This window comes from Camelus ferus, chromosome 33 (genome assembly GCF_009834535.1).
Source record: "Camelus ferus isolate YT-003-E chromosome 33, BCGSAC_Cfer_1.0, whole genome shotgun sequence".
Classification (NCBI taxonomy): Eukaryota; Metazoa; Chordata; class Mammalia; order Artiodactyla; family Camelidae; genus Camelus; species Camelus ferus.
The window spans coordinates 3,013,111-3,032,648 of NC_045728.1; the positions used below are offsets into that span (position 1 = coordinate 3,013,111).

The 19,538-nt window shown below is 55.3% G+C and overlaps 1 protein-coding gene and 1 long non-coding RNA gene across 2 annotated transcripts in view; one reads left to right on the forward strand and one right to left on the reverse strand.

Moving 5' to 3' along the window:
* The window catches only part of SNX19 (sorting nexin 19), a 39,916-nt gene extending 35,311 nt beyond the window's left edge, over window positions 1–4,605 (forward strand). Inside the window, 1 exon segment of the mRNA XM_014556751.2 lies at window positions 406–4,605. Within this exon segment, the coding sequence (XP_014412237.2) occupies window positions 406–538 (133 nt within the window). The 3' untranslated portion in view covers window positions 539–4,605.
* A 742-nt stretch (window positions 4,606–5,347) lies between these two features.
* On the reverse strand, window positions 5,348–19,500 carry LOC106729239. The gene is made up of 4 exons (XR_001365622.2): window positions 18,077–19,500; window positions 11,950–12,158; window positions 9,376–9,530; window positions 5,348–6,265 (listed from the first exon to the last, which is right to left on the reverse strand). It is a non-coding gene; the product is annotated as an uncharacterized LOC106729239 (long non-coding RNA).
* Between the last annotated feature and the right edge of the window lie 38 nt (window positions 19,501–19,538).

Consider the following 19,538-nt stretch of genomic DNA (forward strand, 5'->3'; position numbering starts at 1 on the left):
GCCCCACCGCACGCTGGGTCTGTCACCTCCACTCCCACGGGCCCTGGCTTCTGCCTCATCACAGGTGACTGGCAGATTCCTAGTAAGCTGTTGTCGGGGATCTCCCTTCCCTCAGAGTTCTGCATTCGGAGCAGCGCCTACGTGCTGCTGTAGCTAGATGAGCAAACGTGGAATTTCCCAAACCCCGTCCCAAGTACTGTCCCCACCTCTGCTGAGGTCAGAGCCTGTGTTATTAGTTCAACAAGCTTTCATTTCACACAAAGGCCTCGTCAGGCTGTTGACGTTTGCAGTCCACCAAGGACATCAGTGAAGGGGAGGGGAGGGGAGATAAATGTCGTAAACAGGATCTGGCGTCTCTGGACTGAGCCAGAGCCTCCTCTAAGTTGTTCTGTCCGTCTGTTTCAGGCACTTGGTTTACTGCCTTTGGGACGTCATCCTGGAATTCTTGGATCTCAGCGCCTGTGCTGAGGGGTCTCCCACAGCCGCCTCTGCCTCAGATCCACCCGGCAAACCCAAGAAGACGGGTGTCTCCTCTTAGCCAGAGATGATTCACCCGTCTCTTCGAAGGTTAGGGAGGAGAGCTGCCTGCTACCCAGGGACTGGTCAGGGGGCCTGTGCCCTCCGGAACAGGGCTGTGAGTCAGGGGGCCTGGGTCTCAGCGGCACAGTTCTCCCCCCACCTCCCCTCCTTGTAGCAGGCGATGGGGGGATAGGTACCAGCTGCACACGTATCCTTTCCCATGCCTGTTTGATGGTGTTTGAGTAGTTGCTGGTGTCGGTCCTGCTCCCTTTGGAAAAGGAAGCCGTGAGTCGAGGGGCAAGCCCTTTTCGCCCTCCTCTCTAAGACTGCTTGCCGGTAGCCTGGCCCTGTGCACGTGTGTGCCTGATCCATCGGCGCAGGCCCCAGACAGACCAGGGGAAAACCAACAGCCAGCTTTCCTTGGAGGAGAAGACAGTCTTCTGAGTTCTCTGTTCCCTCCAGGAAACTGAAAAGTCGTGCAGGGCTGCTCTAGAAAGCCAGAGCCTGGACTCTCGCAGTTTCCCAGCAGTCCCACAGCAGGGAGGGGGCGCTTCCTACTGCTCACTGGCTGTTGTCCAGCACATCAGCTCTGTTGAGGATGTCACTGAAGGCTGCTTCCCTGGGTGGCTGCCCTTTTCCTGTCTAGAGACGTCAAAGCTCCAGTAGACCCACCCCACCCTCCACACCCCTTCCTGAAAGACTGCACCACAGATTTTATTAGCTTTCTTTCTAACTCCTTTCCCAAGAGCGGTTGAGTTTTGGCCTCTGTGGACTCCTTTGTCTTTCTTGAGCAAAATAACATGGCGAGTTGCGTATCCAGCGCAGTGCTCCCCGATGGGATGGGGAGCACTCGCTCCGTGGCTGAGAATGGCCAGAGCAGTGGGGGTTCTCTCTTCACAAGTGCCTGGCAGGGACCTTTCCATTTGAACAGATAATATTAGCAAACTTGCAGGGAATTGATTACCCACAAAAAGCTTTTAACTTCCTGTTCCTTCGGGATCTGATTAGTCTTTAAGAACGCCAGTGGTGACAGCAAAGTTGCAGCGTCCACTAGAAAGATGGGCCACTTGGAGAAATCAGTGAGAAAGGAGGGTCGTCGAGCCAGGAGGCAGGCTAGCGCTGCCCGAGAAGCGCACGTGTGCGCTGACGAGGTCTGTGGTACCCCTGAGGACCTGCTCACCCCATTCTGTTAGCACGCACCTGCCGGGCACCGCCTGCCTCCCCCGAACTGTGCATCCTCTCGACCTGAGCAGGGTCTTGGGGTTAGACTGGTGAGAACAGGGCGGGCCTGGAGCAAGCGTCAGGGTTCTCCTAGACTCCGAAGTAGGTGACACACACAGTTCAAGCGGTTCATGGGAGAAAGGTGTGAAATCTTTACTTTTTTCCCGCATCCTGTGTGTTCTGATGTAAATGGGAGGCTTCGGGGTACTGCTGTTGCCTAAGGCAAGGGGGTGAATGAGGTCGTGCCCTTCTAGCCTTAAACGCTGACTGTTGTTGCAATGACTTGATGGCTCCGAAGTTCTCACTGCATCTCCCATCCTGACACTCCCGGGAGAAGCAGCTTAGCGTCTCTGCCTTTGGTCGGTAAGTGTCCGCAGGGGGCAGGGGTCCAGCCGCCGCTGCAGCCGCTCCCCCCTCCCGTCAGGGCCACTGAGCTCCTCGGGACTCCCCAAACTTTGCTGTCCTGTGCACTTGCCACCTGTATCGCTCTGCGGCTCTGCGACTGTTCTGACCCAGATGCGGCACAAAACCAGTACACGAGCTGATACACTATAAATCTCCTGTGACTGTAAATTCTAAGGAGAATACTGGCACTTCCAGCCCAAAGAAAGCTTCCTTGTATCTCATGTTGTGAGAGACCCCACCTCTACGCTCTCTGTCCCTGAAAGATAAGCTGTCCTCAGGACCCCCTTCTACCCAGAAGGGAAATAGTGGATATCGTCAAGGAAGTAACCAAAACCCATCTGGCTTTGGAACGACCTGCCAGGTTGAGGTAGCAGACCCAGACCACAAGGGAGGCCAGTATTGGGGAGAGAGCCATCGGTATCGCAGCTGAGAGAGGGAGTGATGAATGAAGGATTGGACCTGCACTGACCCAGAACACTCGTCAGTCTTCTGCCCCCCTCTCCAGCCCACTCATTTGCAGCCACCACCCTGCTGTGCTCGTGGCACCCAACAGCAGTGTCTGGTCCCTCAGAACCTGCTGTTTCTCGTCTCTATTGCACTGGAGCAAAGACGTGTTTTCTTAGGATGAGGAGAGGAAGGTTAGCCAAGGCTGCGGGACACAGGTGGGAATGGGAACCAGGGCGGGGGCGGCAGCAGCTGGGGAGGAAGGGAAACCGTGATGCTGTTGTCTTTGGAGCCCAGCTGGGCACACTCTGCCCTAACTTGGCACCTCTGTTTCCTTTCCACTGGGAGTGCCAGAACACACAGGGCAGTGCTTCTCACACTGCCATGTGGACCAGAGAACAAAACCACTGGAGGGTGGATCTCGGCCAGCATCCCTCTGTCACTGCTCTGTGGTATAAAGGCTGAGGATGCCTTTTAGGAGAGAGCTGGGGGTGGGGGGGAGCCACCCGAATGCTACTCCCACCCTGAGGCCTGTGTGATGTTTCTGAGGACAGAGACGCAGTGTTTGGTTAAACACACACTCACAAGAACGAACCCAGAAGAGAGTGTGAGGCAAGAAGCCAGGGCAGGCCCTTCCCTTGCTGCGAGCCGGCAGCGTGGCGGTGGGGCCGAGGCGGCCCGCGGCGGGGACCTGGCACCACGGCCCCCGGCAGGCGCGCTGTGCGGCTCGCGGGCCTGCCGAACCTTCCTCTCACTTCTCACCTGTCTCTGGTCTGAAACGCGTTTGCACTTGGCTTTTTCGGAAGCGAAAACAAGCATGTAACTCAATAGTGAGAACTGCTGGCTTTGATGTCACCGATGGGACACACACCTCAGCTGTTGAGACCTTACCCGCGGGCACGTCTGTGAGTCCCTCGCACGCTGCTTCCAGGACGTAGAGAGCTGGGAGGAAAAAAGTCAAAACAGAAAAGTGATAGAATCAAGACCCAAACTTAGAAGGCATTTCTTAAGTGACATTATTTACTCATTTTAACCCCAAACAGACCTCTTTGTCACGTCAGCGTTTGCTTAGGAAACACAAGCTCATTTTAGCGTTTAAGTGCCGTAAAGGTTAGGAAGGTAAGTCTGTGGCTTCAACGTCAATAATCCGTACTTTGACTTCTTTCCCCTCCCCACGTGTTCCCTGTGACCGCTGCACCCGATTCGTATGAGCGGTGGAGGGGTGGCCACTTGGATTATTAATCAGCCAGGGTGAAGACACAGGTGAACGCAGAGGTCGGAGGCTGCAGGGGTGAAGGCACCAGCGTGGCCACAGGAGCCGCACCCTCCCCGCGCTGCTGGGCGGCCCGGGGCTCCGCTGAAGGACCGCTCTGCCCCGTGGCTGTCTGAAGGTTAGCCAGGACTTAGCAACATGTCTGCATCTCGTAGTGCGCCATTAGGGAGGAGAGACCTTATTAAAGACTTTTTTCCTAGAGTTTATAACCTTTACAAATACAAGGAGTCCAAATTCAACAAAGTGACGGCAAGCCAGCTTCTTTCAAGAATAGTGAGGGCACCTTTCGTTGAGGCTTCATGCATCTGCAGGAGACATGGGCTTGGTTGCAGTAGGACTTCCATTTGGCGGCAGAATGTATTGAGGAGACTGTTTTTACAGAAATCCGGGGGTTTGTGTTCTGCTGCTTCCGGCCTCTGTCCTTTGGCACATGCTCTTCCCTGGAGGTAGGCCACCTCCCTCCCTCCAGCTGGACACAGGCAGGCACCTGCTCTCAGAGCCAGTTCCATTTCCACCTTCTCCTCAAAGCTTTGTCTGTCTGTGCAGCCCGGACTCCCCTTCCTGCGAGTTACTGCCTGCCTCTCAGATCAGTGGGCTTCCGCGTGGGGCCTTCAGCAAGAGGGAACTGTTGAAGGGCAGGGAGAGTTCTGTCTGCTCTTCTCTCATTATACCCCTTTGCCTCAACCCTCCTGTGTACCTGGTGCAAAGAGTGTGGAATAAATGCTGATGCTCACCTAATTAAAGAAGCCTATGCTTACTGGTTTTATGAGGTAAAATATGTGAATAAGCTGAACGGAAGAAGAATTTGCTGGGGACAAAAGATGGAAAGAGGGGAGGCAGACTTTCATTTTTAGGACCTTTTATCTTTATTTTACAGCAAATATCAAATGAAAGAAACTTGTTTTTATATTTGCTCTGCCGAAACCCACAGAGTTTTGTAATAGTACCCTTTGCAGGCTTAAGTATGTAGACCATAAGGCTATAGAGCTAAGTTTTATAAAGAAAATTGGCCCTGATTTGAAAGTGGTTTTTAAAATCATCCAGTCACAAAAGCACCCAGTACACCCTGTCTGCTCTTGAAGCCCTCCACCTTCACCTACTCGTTCTGTCACTGGGATCGGGGAGAGAAAAAAAAAAGTCTGCCTGCAGGAAAGACTCTCAGCTTCTTCCTGCCCCAGACGCAAATTTGTAAGGAATACAATTACCATGGGAAAAAGACAACATTCTTGTCCATTTGCTTTCTGAAAATCCTCTGGTCACAGATTTAAAAGTCTTTATTTCACACCTTCTCTCTAGTAGCTTAAGCCATTTCCAAGACACTACCCGGAGAACTCTTCAAAGACGCAGCCCTAACCTGGAAGAAAAGGCTGGCACAGGCGTCTCCTTGCTCTTCCAGGTGTGTGCTGTCTTCCCCACCACGTTTGCTGCTGCAACTATTTGCCCAAACACAGCAGGCCAGCACCTGACAGCTGCCGTCAGGGTGAACTGAGGGCTCTCAGACATCAGGGTTCGCTGTGGGTCCCCACGGCGGCCTGTGGGGATACAGGCACCTGCTGGCTCTGGGCCCCAGAAGGGGCCTCCAGACCGTGACTTGCAAGAGGGCAAGAGCAGGTGAAGGAGCAAAGGCGGAAGGAGTTCGGTCTGAGGATGAGAACAGCGATGGGCTTCACGAGAAGGCGGGAACTAGACGATGTGCTCAGGTTACACGTTCTCGTGGTGGGACCCGTCAGAAGGGTCCCATCTGCTGGGTGGCGGAGTCCGTCCCTGGGCTGGGCACATGTGCACAACACACGATGTGGGACAGTCCCTGGAGCCAAGATCGGTTCCGTATCCACCCTGGGGCAGGCTGGTGAGTTGCCAGTGTAAACCTCCTGGGGATTAACCACTTGTTCCAGCGCAGAGCACCAGGTAATTAGTACCAGATCTGTTCCAGACAGCTTTGTGTGTCCTGCCTGTGGGCGAGGACTCGGAAAGCCGCCTTCACAGCTGTCTGTTTGGGTGAGATCGAAGCTGTTACTCTGGTGTTTGAAACAAGTTGTCCGCGTGGACAGGGGTGTGCCCTGCACAGATGTGGGCTTGCGAGTGGCAGGTGGTGTTTATTTAGCAGGCAAGAGTTTGTCTGGACCGCTGAAAGGGGCGATGGAGGGGTGGGGATTGCAGTGATATCTGTGGCCTCCGTGCTCGGAGAGCAGGGCCGTGCGCTCCCAGCGGTCCAGAGAGGACGGTGACAAAAGCACGTGCTCCAGCAGGCTCCGCAGGCCCAGGTTTGGGGAGCGGCCTGAGCTCTTGGTAAGATGAGGGTTTCCAGGGATGTTTGCTCATCTAGTCAGCAGCCTGGGACCAAGGGTTTTCCTCACCCACTTCTTTCTCTGCTTATTTCTGAAACCCTTTCCTTAAGACAAACTAAATAACCAAAAAAGAAAAAAAAAAAACCTTAAAAAAAGGCTTCCTATCTCTTGTCATTTTTCATTTCTTATGCAACTCAAAAACTGCTTTCTCTTCACCACTCATTTTTCCTCCCATTTCAGCTTGCCAGTCTTCGTGGGGTGACGTGGCTACCCCCCAGTCTAATTCTCTTTGTGATAAATTAACATGGACACCAACTGAAAGTTGCACGTAAACCTTAAATACGTATTTCTTATACTTGACTCCACATTTGATATTCTATGAGGAAGACTGCCCTAGCAGTCCCATCTATGAGGTCAGAATAACCACCAACCCTAAGGTTAAATATTTTGATAAATTCTCTACATGTTCCAAACTGCTCATACAATGTCATGGACTGAATTTTTGTGTCCCCCCCCCCCGAAATGTGTATGTTGCAGCTCTGGCCCCCCGATGTGGTATTAGGAGATGAGCCTGTGAGAGGTGATTAGGTTTACATGAAGTCGTGAGGGTGGAGCCCCATGATGACATTAGTGCCCTTACGGGAAGAAGCAGAGACACCAGCGCTCCCTCTCCTCACGCACACGCAGAGGGCGCACGGGCGCGTGGTGAGGAGTGTCCACCTACAAGCCGAGAGAGGGGGCCTCAGAGCGAGACCGCCCTTGCCGGCCTCTCAGTCCTGGAATCCTCAGCCTCCAGGACGGTGAGAAGTGAGTTTCTGGCGTGGCCCCCGGTCTGTGGGGTTTCGCCCCAGCGGCCCAAGCTGACTAGGACACGGGACTAGAAAGGTTAGCCACATGCATCTCTTCCCCTGACTTCAGGTCCAGGTTCTGAGACTCAGAGTTTAGGGCTTGTTGAGCTTTCCCTGGAAAACCTGTTGTAAAAACAGTTCAGGCTTTTAAAAATGCAAAACAGCCTCTAGAGAGACTGCCAAAGCTTTCCTCAAATCACCTCTCCAAGTTCAACCTCCTAGAGAAACTTCCTGAAAAGCGGTGAAAAAATGCTAAGTAACACCCAGCCGGGAAGGGTGCTGTGTGACAGCAGGAGACGCTGCTGCTTGCACGTGTTCCTAGCTCTGTAGGCCTTTTACCTGCTGCCCCGACAGTGGTGTGCAGTGAAGGCGTTCCTTTTTCCAAAATAAAACGTAACAAAGCAGAAGTTGGCCTTGGATTGGCCGGACTTAGCACACTGGCTTGAACCCTGCCAGCTGTGCCCACTGAGCTGCGGGGAGAGAAGCGTCTGTCCTGGCCCGCCCTGAGGACCTGCCCGCCTGTCCCCGCCACCCGCGCTGCAGCCCTTGGGCGCAGACCGTCCTGTGCGCCAAGGTTCCCCGGCATTAAGTACTGCGCTGCAGCAGCTCACCATCTTCCCCTAAATACCCTGTTGTCTCACAAATTCTCGGGAGCCCAGGCTGGTTCCCCCGACCTCCCCACATCGGCTCCAGACAGACTCTGCCTGCACACAGTTGCTTGATCCCTAAATAGAGTTGGCAGCCTTGTGTCTGTGAGTCTTTCTTTCTGGAAGGCTGGGGCTCCTCACCGCCATCTGGCAGCTCTCTCCCCATCTCCCTACACACGGCACAGCCCACAGCCCTCAAAGCCCCCTTTACTAAGCCACTTTGTTAGGTAGTTTAGACAGAAGTGAGCACTGGGCAGGGGGAGAGGAGGGGGAAGGGAACCATCCAGAGCCCAAGGAACCTGCGCTGTCAATCAGCCAGAGCGCAGGGAACCTGAGCTGCCAGTCAGCCAATCAGTTAATCAATCAGTCACAAAACCAGGATGGAAAAACGGGAGAAACGAGGGAACGGCGCCGTTCTTCCCCTCCTGGGCTGGCCCGCCCCCGGTTCTCAGGAGTGCTCTGTCTTTCACAACTTTTTTTACCTCACTAATAGAAATCTTGCTTATACCACGCTTTTTGTCTCTCATCAAAAATTCTATCTTTTTCATGTGACTAAGAACCAAGGTAATTCTTATTTCCCTTTCCCTGGTGACATGAATTTTGCTGCCGTGACTCGGATTGCACGCTGAAGCCTAATCGTTCCTCCCTCATCTCCCCCTCCCTGCCCGAGGCCAGAGGGGCACAGGCTCCGGGGCCGGCTGTGGAGGCTGCGGCCAGGGTGCAGGGCGTGGGGCTCCAAGCGGGGCTGGGCAGGTCGGACAGCGAGTGGCCCATCAGGGCCCCCGCACCCGGCCAGCCGCTGCGCAAGGGCACCGAGGCCATGGGCCGCCTCCCCCTGCCCGGCCACACACACGCCCGGCCCGGCGCGCTCGGCCCCTGCCAGCCCTGCCCACCAGGGAACTCCAAGTGGGGACAACCAGGCTTACCCCAGAGCCACAGTAACAGACCACTTCAGGCCCTTCCACTGGACTGGCCCATAGAGAAGACTACTGACCACTGAAAACAGTGCTCCGACGCGGGAGAAGCTCCCAAACCAGGGAGAGGAGAAGATGACACTTGAGATAGACGCTGAGCCAAGACGCCGAACAAGGCCTGTGTCCCAGTGACTTCGCCACCCACACCTTTATATACTGGCCTGTGCCCTTTCTGGGGATCCTCGCTTCTGCTTTCTGACCTCTGCTGTCAAGTTCTTTAAAAAACAAAACACCCTCCTTCAGTCTCTCTTTCCCACAGATCACCGCAGGGTCCCGTGGCTCCGACAAGGCCGCCCACTCTGGGCTCCGACTGACTGACTCTCCGCCCTAAGGGAACCTCCCAGCCTCCTGGTGCGGCCGGGGCCTCGCCCCTGCTGCCGCCGTTCCAGCCCGTGGTGCCCTCAGCACTCACAGCCATGCGCTGCCTGCTTACTCACTGGCCAGCAAGTGTTTGGCCTGAGGAACATTGTCCCCGGTGGCCTTTTCTAGAAAACACCGCCGTGGACAGCAGCCATGGGCTGCGACGTCTCTGTCTCCTTTCTGGCTTCACGTCCCTCCAGGGACACTTGCTCAGGCAAGAAAACCGCTCTGCCTTAGAAAACAGAGCCGCCGGAGTGCTAGCTCAGGTTCCCTCCGGCCCCCCCCCCAAGTCAGGAGTGCCCCTGGGGACCCTCTGAGCCTAACCGCTCTGTTTTTGCCCCCCCCCACCCCCGATCACCGACCGGATCACCGACCACCCGCGGGGTTAAAACTCACTGTTTCCTTGGGCTGCGGGGACTCCCAGCTCATGGTGAGACTGTGGCCGCCTTCCCCATCCAGAGAGGAGGCCGGGACGCCGGGTCCTCCTTCTGCGTACCAATGACCCTGGGACGCCAGGCTGTCTTCAGTCCATGCCTTCAGGGTACTCTTGGCTGCAGGCAGAAGACTGAGACGTCAGACCATAGCCTGTGGGCTTCACCTGGGGACGCTGAGCCCAGAAGACCCCCCTCCCCCCAGTATCCTGCCCTTCAGATGGAAAACCACCAGCTGACCCCTGCTGGGATCCCCCCGGACAACATCTTGGCCAAAAGCATGGCCTGTAAGTAGAAGCATAATTCAGCCGCCTCGCTCAGCGTGACCTCTTCTTCAGCACACAAGGCAAGTGGTCTGAAGTACCGTACATCCAGGTGTTTTATTAGCTGAGGGACAGCAGTGTTCTAAAGAAATGCAAAATAACCACCTTGGCCTGGTACTATCGCAACCTTCTGTCCCCAGCACCTCCTTGAGAGGGGGAGTCCCTTAGACGTACGTCCTCCCCTGCTCTCCCTTCCACATGCCCCTCGTTTCCCTAATGCCCAGGAAAGACTCTGCCTTCAGCTCCTCCATTACCTCCGACAGCTAAGACCTGCCCCCTGGTAGAAGCACGTGGAAGAGCTGGTCCACAGCTCGTATATAAGCCGTTTTCTCTGCTAGAGCTGAGGCAAGTTAAGACTAATTTGGTAAGCTAACGATCTCACCTGGAAAGATGTTAATATTTTCCTTGGCCAAACGCTGGCACAGAAAAGGAAAGGTTCTCAGAGAAGCCAGAAGATATGCAGACACTCTACATCTGTGTAGCGACAAGTACCCCATAGGGGAACAGCTGTTCCCCCAGTGGACCCCGGATGGCACTCTGATGACCTTAACCCAAAGTGGGAAAGAGATCATTTTTAACCTGTGTTAAGGCAGGACTCCGGGCAGCCCGACGGAAGGTTGTCGGTTATTCTAAGACCCTTGTTTGCCCCCTTCATCCCTCGGCTGGATTAGCTCCACATATTTGACCTCTGTCTTTTCAACCTTCTTACAAAATGTGTGTCTTCTTGTCTAGAGTCAGACTTCAAATGGCTTTACAACAAGGTGATCCCCACTCAGCCAAGACAGCTTCTACACAAGCCCCTCGCGGGACACCGACCCTCCGCTCACCACCTGCCCAGTGACAGCCAGCTAGTCTGGGGCCCCAGGGAGCTCCACCGTGGCCCCAGGTCAGCAGGAAGTAGCTAGAGCAGTCGTCGCCCTCTACGCCCCAAAGATTTGGGACCCTGTGACTAGAGGGGGGATGTCGGGTAGTTCAGATAGAAGTGAGCAGTGGGCAGGGGGAGGGGAGGGGAGGGGGAAGGAACCACCCAGAACAGAAGGAATCTGCGCTGTCAATCAGCCAGAGCGCAGGGAACCTGCTCTGTCAATCAGTCAATCAAGTAATCAATCAGTCACAAAACAAGGATATGAAAACAGGAAAAACGAGGGAACGGCGCCGTTTTTCCTCTCTCGGGCTGGCCCGCCCCCAGTTCTCAGGAGTGCACTGTCTTTCACTACTTCTTTTACTTCACTAATAAAAATCTTGCTTATACCACGCTTTCTGTCTCGTCAAAAATTCTTTTCTTTTTCACGTGACCGAGAACCGAGGTAATTCTTATTTCCCTTTTCCCAGCAACAACTTGACAGCAAGAGCCTCAGGTTCCCCTAAGCACAGGTGGAGCCCAGGTCAGCCCCCTGCTGTAACAACATCCCGGCTGCTCAGTCTGGCGCGGGCGGCAGGTGTCTGAGCTTTCGGCTCCCTTGGAGCACACGGGGCTGTGCGGCGCCTGTTGCCATGGTGACTGTCCGGCGCTGGCTCCGGCCTCTCGAGGCTGACTCTCTCACCTGAGAGGCAGGTGCCCCGGGGCAGAGCCCAGACCAGCTGCGCTTCACTGGGACCCACGTCTGAAGCAGCAGGAGCGCCTCCTGGTTGCTGGGGCCACGGGGGCTCTTCACCCCATGGGAGGAATCAAGGCTAAAAAGGGGTTTTTTTTTCCTCAACAGACAGAATCCCCAGCCCAGCCCCTCATGAAAGGTTTTTTTTAAGTTAGTTTTGGGTTTTTTTTTTTAATCTTCTTATTACATTTTGTGTCATTTATGGTGCTGAGCTAAGTGGGAGCGGTTTGAGTCATCTTGCCTGCTGTCAGCCCCCAGCACGTGGAAAGGCAGTCAGGACGGGAGTGGGGCAGAGAGTCAGCTCCGTGGGGCCGGGACCCATGTGCCTTTAGCGGCTATAACTGACTGTTGCAACTCACAGGGACACACAACTCCATAAATGGCTGCTGGTTTCAGTCCTGCAGGGAAGTAGGTGATAAACAGTTTCCGAGACCCGTGTAGATTGTGGTTGTTTAAGTCTTCAGGTGCATGTAGGCAGAGGAAGAACCATTTCAAAGATGAGCTTACAAACCCACCCGACATCCTTTGGAATCACTGTCTCAGGGGCACTGCATCTTGAACAAACTCCCACTCACCCCAGATCCACCCAGAAGGGGAGTCATGAAACGGGGAGGAACACACCTTCTCCTGCTGACTTCCAGCCGTGGGCACAGCCGTCTCGGACGGATCGCCCTCTGCACGTCCCTGGACTTGGATCTCCTTCTTTCCGCCCAGGACAGGCTGGGTGCCTGGCGAGCCCCTGTCCAGCTCTGCCACATCAGCAAAGACTGTCTCCCAGTTCCTGGCAGTTCCTGGCAGTTCCTGGAACGGTGGTGACGCTCCCTGAATGTCTGTCATCAAAACGAATGAATGACTATATTTCATCTTGACTTTTATCTCAGCCAAGATTTTCTTCCACCTCATTTGAGCCTCGATTTGGGGAAGGAACAAAGCATAAGGAAAGTGAGGGAGGAAAGGAAGCAGCTTTGGGACACCCTCTCTGAGGGCGACGTCTTGACTTGCTCTGGCTCCTGGAATAAAAAGTTCCCACCCTCCGTTTCCCCTCTTTGAGCCCATCGAAACCCCACCGATTAAGGATGCCCCCCGGATTTGGGGAATAAACCACACCCCCAAATTTCCATGGAGTCCACGGACCTACTCATCCCCAGTCAGCCTCTCTCGGGCTGATAACCAAAACCCGCACCGTCGTTCTTCACTCTGTAGGGTCTTCCATCAGCGGCCCCATCCTACCCTTTTCACCACCCCTCCAAGGAGTGTAATACTTCACACAGATAGAGGATTTTCTAAGTTACAGAGTGTTTCATGTCCAACATTTTACTTAGATCCTGACCATCACTTTTAAAGTAATCTGGGAAGCTGTAAGTGTCCTCTTTTACTGAAAAAGAAGTGCAGAGATGCAGAGAATGTGTCTCTTGGCCGAGACCATTTACCCCGTTTTCCAAGAGGCAGCTGCACAGGGATCAAGAAAGAGTTTGGCCGAGAGGCGCCCCGATGTGAGTCCCAGCTCCACCGCCAATCAGCTCTGCGTCCTCGGGCAAGTGGTTTAAAATCTCTGTGCCTTATTTTTTCATTCATTAAATGGGAATCGTAATGCTCCTCTCCTCACAGAGAATGGGCGAGGAAAGGGCTACACGAGTTAATGTATTTAGGATCCTTAGAACAGCCTCCAGCACACGACGTGTAACAGATGTTTGGCATCGTCACTGGCGAAGCCAAGACCAAACCTGGGTCTTCCAGCCTCTAGCTCAGTGGCGTTTCTGCTGCCTTCCACCAGTCTCAGCCTTGACGTGCAGACCAGAACCTAAGGCCATCCACATTCAAGTGAAAAGCTCATCTCTCACTGGGTCTCAGTGTCTCTGCTCATTGGGTCCAGAACTAACATCTCCCAGAACTCCACTGAGTCCTTTCACCATTAAGCCAAGCTGCTACCCCTTGTTCTGGGCAGGATGTCAACCCTCTAAAGCTTAAAAAAAAATTATAAACCAAGCACTCCCATTCAGTATTTCCGACAGCTGAAGGCAGACTCTCCCACTCTTCTGGGAAAAGGCCTTCTACCTTCTGCCTTAAGAGATGAGAAGGCTTAGGGTGGCTGGTTGCTTCCCTCTGGTGACGCCCGTTGTTGCCCCCAGGCCTTGGCGCAGGCTGGCTGTCCACTGGAACAGGCTCTCTCCTGTCCTTCCTACTACCACTGTCATCGGTACCAGACTGGTCGCTACTGGGCCACTTGCTTCTGGCTTTCTGGGTACAAGTCCTGTCCCTTGTACTCTCGTTACATGCTTCTTGCCAGTGCAGACTCTGCCGTGTGTGGGTCTGTGCTCCCCACTGCACGTAGCAAAATGCTGCGGACTCAGCAGGTGCATAAACAGTGCTTACTTCGTGGATGGATGGAAGGATGGATGGATGATGGATGGATGGATGATGGATGGAAGGATGGATGGATGATGGATGGCTGGATGATGGATGGAAGGATGGCTGGATGATGGATGGAAGGATGGATGGATGATGGATGGAAGGATGGATGGATGATGGATGGATGATGGATGGATGGATGATGGATAGAAGGATGGATGGATGATGGATGGATGGATGATGGATGGATGATGGATGGAAGGATGGATGGAAGGATGGATGATGGATGGATGATGGATGGATGATGGATGGATGGATGGATGATGGATAGAAGGATGGATGGATGATGGATGGAAAAATGGATGGATGATGGATGGAAGGATGGATAGATGATGGATGGATGGGTGATGGATGGAAGGATGGATGGATGATGGATGGCTGGATGATGGATGGAAGGATGGATGGATGATGGATGGAAGGATGGATGGATGATGGATGGATGGATGATGGATAGAAGGATGGATGGATGATGGATGGAAAGATGGATGGATGATGGATGGAAGGATGGATGGATGGATGATGGAAAGATGGATGGATGATGGATGGAAGGATGGATGGATGATGGATGGAAGGATGGATGGATGATGGATGGAAGGATGGATGGATGATGGATGGATGATGGATGGCTGGATGATGGATGGAAGGATGGATGGATGATGGATGGATGGATGATGGATGGAAAGATGGATGGATGATGGATGGATGGATGATGGATGGAAGGATGGATGGATGATGGATGGATGGATGGATGATGGATGGAAGAATGGATGGATGATGGACTGACTCTACGAAGAGTTGACAAGTCTCCCCACTCTTAGTTGCAGGTTCAGGGTGGGGTAGAAGAACTTGCCCAGGTGGTGGTCAGCACCACGGTGCCTGAACAGGGGAGAAGCTCAGGAGCTGTCACGGGAGCGGTTGGGGCCGGGAGGGGACAGCGTGCCCCCTGAGCATGCACCAGGCCGTCATCTCAGAGCTGGTCTGACTGCTCATTGTGTGCACGGAGGACACAGCAAACCACGGCTCGGGGAGCGTGCCCAAACCAGACATGACCTTGTTCTTCGGTTAAAAACAAGTGAAAGTCATCTGCCCCAAGGTCACTTGGCACCAAAGTCCTGCAACAAAAGGGGCTCCACTTAAAGGGCAGCGCAAATCCGCAGCATTAAAATAACCCGAATGGTGTCACTTTCTGATCAAATGCCTTTCCCTCCCGGGTTTGTGATTTTTGAGCCTGAGAATGTCTCCCCACAGCTCGGGTTTCTCTGCCGCCAACCGGGTCTCAGGCCTGGAATGTGCACACTGGCCATTGAGGTCTCATGTAACCATGTCACCGTCCCAAAATGGAGAGACATTATCTCATGGACGGTGGCAGCGGGCGGTCCTGGGCGTGTTCCACGGCCCGCTGTCAGCAGACACGCAGCCTGAGGCCCCAGGCTCCCATCTGTGCGGGTAAATCGGTCCCGCAAACCATCCCCCCGGGGGCAGACCCGGGAAGACACGGGCTGACGTGGGCCCAGGCTCGCTCGTGGGCAGTCTGGTGGGTCTGCAGAGAGGCGATGGCTGGTGGGGAGGCCCCAGGCGCCTGGTGGGCCCGGTCAGCACGCAGAGGGCAGGCGTCCCCCGTGACGGAGGGCCCGGGCTCCAGGAGGGCTGAGCTGCCGCCTTCCTTAGCTGGGCCCCGGGGCGATGGCTCTGCTGACGGGGCAGGTGGGGGCTGGCCACCGGGCCGCACCGGTCTTCTAGCTGAAGGGCCTTCTCTCGCAGCCCGGGCGGGGCCGGGCCTTCCCCTCGGCCAGCCTGTGGGCCGGCTCACCTCCCGCGGCTCCGCGGCGAGACGAGCCCTTTCGCAGCGGGTCCCGCTGCCCCTGCTCTCCCGTGCTGACTCCCTCCGTGAACAAAGGGCCATCTTTTGTCGCCCCCGCCTTTCTTCCCGGTCCAGACTCCATGCCTCCTGCTGGGCAAGGGTGGGCGCACCCAGCCTTGGGCCCTGGGGCCCCTCCAGAGCTGTGTCTGCACCACCGCCCGGTCCCAGCACAGCTCCTGCCACCGTCCCTTCCTGCTAGCCGTGTGACCTTCGAGGGTGCTGCCCCACAGAGACAGTGTCCTACCTCCCTGGTGCCCACGGCTCATGACGTTGACTCGTATAGAAGGTCACCCTGGGCAGGGACACCTGAGCTGGAATCCAGTGACACAGACTCATTCCTGCCTGCAGCCTCCACGCCCTCCGTCTGGCAGTCACCTGCACATCCGGCCTGTGCACAGCGGCTCCTCTGCCGGGGGGTCTGCCCTGGGGGTCCGGGCTCACTCTCTCATCCGACGTCTCACCAAATGCCAGCTTCTCTTGTCAGAGAGGACTTTCCTGGCCATCCTGTCTAAAAATAGCCTCCCTCATCTCATAATCCCTGTCCTGCTTTGTTCTTCTTCCCAGCACTTCCTACCAGCCGACTGCCCACGTCGCATCACACCGCGGTGTGTCACAGCTCCCCACGCAGTTTTAGTTCTCATTGTGTGTGACTGACCCTAAGAAGCACACCAGGGGCGGGGGGCCTTGCTGTATTCCCCGCTCGCCCTGGGTGCCCGCAGGGAATGTATGAACGTTTCTCCATAAAGTAAGGACCATTGTGGGTGGTGAGCTGACAGGCAGTCGCCCACGGCGTGACGTAAGACTTCCTTTTAAAGAACCAAGGAGCCCAGAACGATACAGGTGCTTGAGAGGTGGTCAGCCCCTACCTGTGCAGAATGGGAAACTGAGTCCCAGGGAGGGAGGGTGACTGCAGCAAACACTTGCAGAGTTAACATCCTTGCCTTCTGACAGCTCTTCCGAGAGCCAGGTCTGGTGTGACAGTTCATCTGAACAGAGTCTAAGCTGTCAGTTTTCTACCAGTTTTGCATTCAACTAATTTTTAGTAGAATTAAAAAAACCAAAACAACAAGAGAACAAGGCCAGCAGCTTAAATTTCAGCTCTTCATGCATCCAGGTGTTTTGAGAGGCGTGACTGGAAAGCAATCCTCTGTCCTGACTTTGTCCACAGCCCCTTCAGCAGCCCTGACCTCCACGAGTAGCTGCATTCTCCCGACCTTGGCGTGTGAGGCAGGACCTGCCAGGCCGCCTGCATTTGGAATAGAGGAAACCCAAGCAAGCTGTGCCTGGGCCTCCGGGCCTTGGCCGCCTTCTCCTGGACACCGGCAGGGCTGGCTGAGGCCACTGGGTGGACAGGGCCCATCCGGGGCGACAGGCAAGGCGTTCAGCTGCACCATGAACCCCATCGGCCATTCTGGATGTGTCTTTTAAAAACACTTCCCAGACGGTTCTAAGAAAGTCCCAGCCAGTCAAAAGCCTTCTCCCCAGGCTGGCCCTCAAGGGTGACTGCCCCCGGCTCTCTGTGCAAGATCGTGTTTGACAGCAGTGAAAACCAGTGGTTCAACAGCGATAGCTCTTGGCAGGACCAATCGGCATGCGACTTGTCCCCAAACAAAGTAAGCTGTTCAGGGACGTGTATTTCAAGCTGGACTCGAATTCCCAAGAACCCGAGGCTCTCATGTGGCCGATACGGGAGGAGGCTGAGCTCCAGATGGAGACATTGGTGACTGTCAATGACACGACACGACCACGGCGGGGGGAGACTCGGGGCCGAGCACGTGCCTGCGGCTCAGACGAGAGGGTCACGGGAGGTGTGCTCTGCTCTGGGGAGAGGCTGTTTACACAGCGGCCGGCTGGTCTTCAATGGCTCCGCCAGTGATGTCGGTGCTGGAAGAGGGCTGTGCAGGCAGGAACAGCAGCCCCTTCTTTCCCTCCACCTCTTTTTGCTTCCCAACGCCTCTCCATCATTCTGCGAAGTTCCTTCCTCACCACCATCGCCTCTGTCACTGCCGTATGTGCCACTTGGAGGACATTTTGTCACCGGGGATCATGCCATGTCCCCTGTGGCTGGCAACTTGTTACATCATTTGCTTCTGATGGTCTGCATCCTAAGCTACTACAAAGCTACTACAAAGCTTTGCTTTCTCGGCCTGGTTCCAGTGCAGGCGCACACAGGGACTCAAAGGTGGAAAGTCCCCAAGGACTGCATGCTTCTCGGCCACCTGCAGGTAACCAAGTCGCTTTTCGCTGCATCTTCCGAATGCCCACAAGAGGGCGCCCGAGACCTCCCAAGTCGGGCCAGGGCCGGAGCATCGAGGCCAGGAGGCGGCGCTGTTGCCTCAACCATGAGCTGGGCGCGCGGTGAGCATCCTCGCCCGGGAGCAGCGCGGAAGGGCGGTCCCTAAGAAGATGCTGCCCCGGCCAAGCCAGGCACGGCCTCCCTGCACCCCCGCCCCCCGGAGCGAAGAAAGCCCAGCTGACCTGACTCGACGGGACGCTGCGGACGAGGAACCGGAGTTCTCGGGTTCTGGCTCTGGCTGCACAGCTGCTTTGCCGAGAGGCCTTGAAAGAAGTCCGTTCTTTCTGCCCCGCAGCTTCCTCGACCTTCCATGCGACGGACATTAAGACTGTGCTCAGGAGGACCAGGCGGGGTAGGATTCGGGGTGAAAAGGACAAGCCCGCGCTGGACAACGTCCGCGCGGACACAGGGGACCCTGCCAGCCTGGCCACCCTCGGCTGCAGGGAAGGGGGGATGCAGGCAGGGCGCAGCCGGAGCAGAGGCGGCCAAGACCAGCCTGGAGGGCTCCGCTGAATGTCAGGTGGCAAGAAAGGGGACCAGGCAGGGGCTCCGGCCGGTCTCGATGTCCTTCCCCAGGCTTCGTGGTCCACAGACCACAGGGAAGGGAGACTCGCTAAGACAGGATTCACTCACAGGCACACAAAGCTGCACTCATTAGGAGATAAGTAAGCGATCCCCCGGGGAGAGGGAGAAGTGGGGAGACACCCTTACAACACCCACAGCTTGCTTGGGTTTCCTCTATTCCAAATGCAACACCCTTACAACCCCCCCCCCCCCCGGTGCTTCCTCCCTAACCAAGCAGCGCAGTGGACGCGCTGGGACTGGACCTGCCAGGACCTGAGACTGAACGGCCCATATTTATTTAGCCAGATAAATACGCATGCACGTTACTTGGCAGGATAATAAGTAAAGAATTTGTAAAGCCACATATTGCCATCTATTCATCAAAACAAAGGTACCAGCCCACATTTTGTAGGTAAGAAACCTGAGGCTCTGGTCGCAGGGCCTGTGAACAGTGGCACGTGCACTCCCGTCCAGCTTCCTGAGCTCCCTCCTCACCAGGGTCCTAGTGGAGCTGACCACCCAGCTGGGGAAGCGAAGTCTGGGTGCCCAGAGACCCCGGATCCCTGGCTTCAGTTTTCATTCTGAAACCCCTGTCTGTCCAGTACGAGCACCAGCTGGCCCCCAGCACTGACGGTCGCCGTGCACCGTGCGTTCTGGAGACCGGAGGGATGCTGGAGCGCACTGCCGTGTGGGGCCCCGGGGCCAGGGCAGAAGTCAGGTGGGCGTCCTGAGCCTTGTGGGCGTCTGGGACCATAGGCGGGGAGGGCCACCCGTGAGTGTCTGTGATTGGCGGACCCTTAGTTAAACGGTATCTTTCCCAGGTACTTGGTCTCCAAACAGAAAACCTGCAATTCCATTTTTTTAAGTTTCTGCTACAGAGATCCCTTGCCAGTGTATTGAAATTTATGGGAGAATTTTTTAATCAGTTAAGTTACTGAACTACTGTGTGAACATCCCAGAAGGAATAAAGCCCACGTGGGAGGCAGAGAGAAATGGAATTCCAGCAAAAACAAGTGAAGGACCCCCCCCCCCCCAATTCCTAGCATCACTGGAAGTAAGCTAAACCCAGCAAGAGGACTG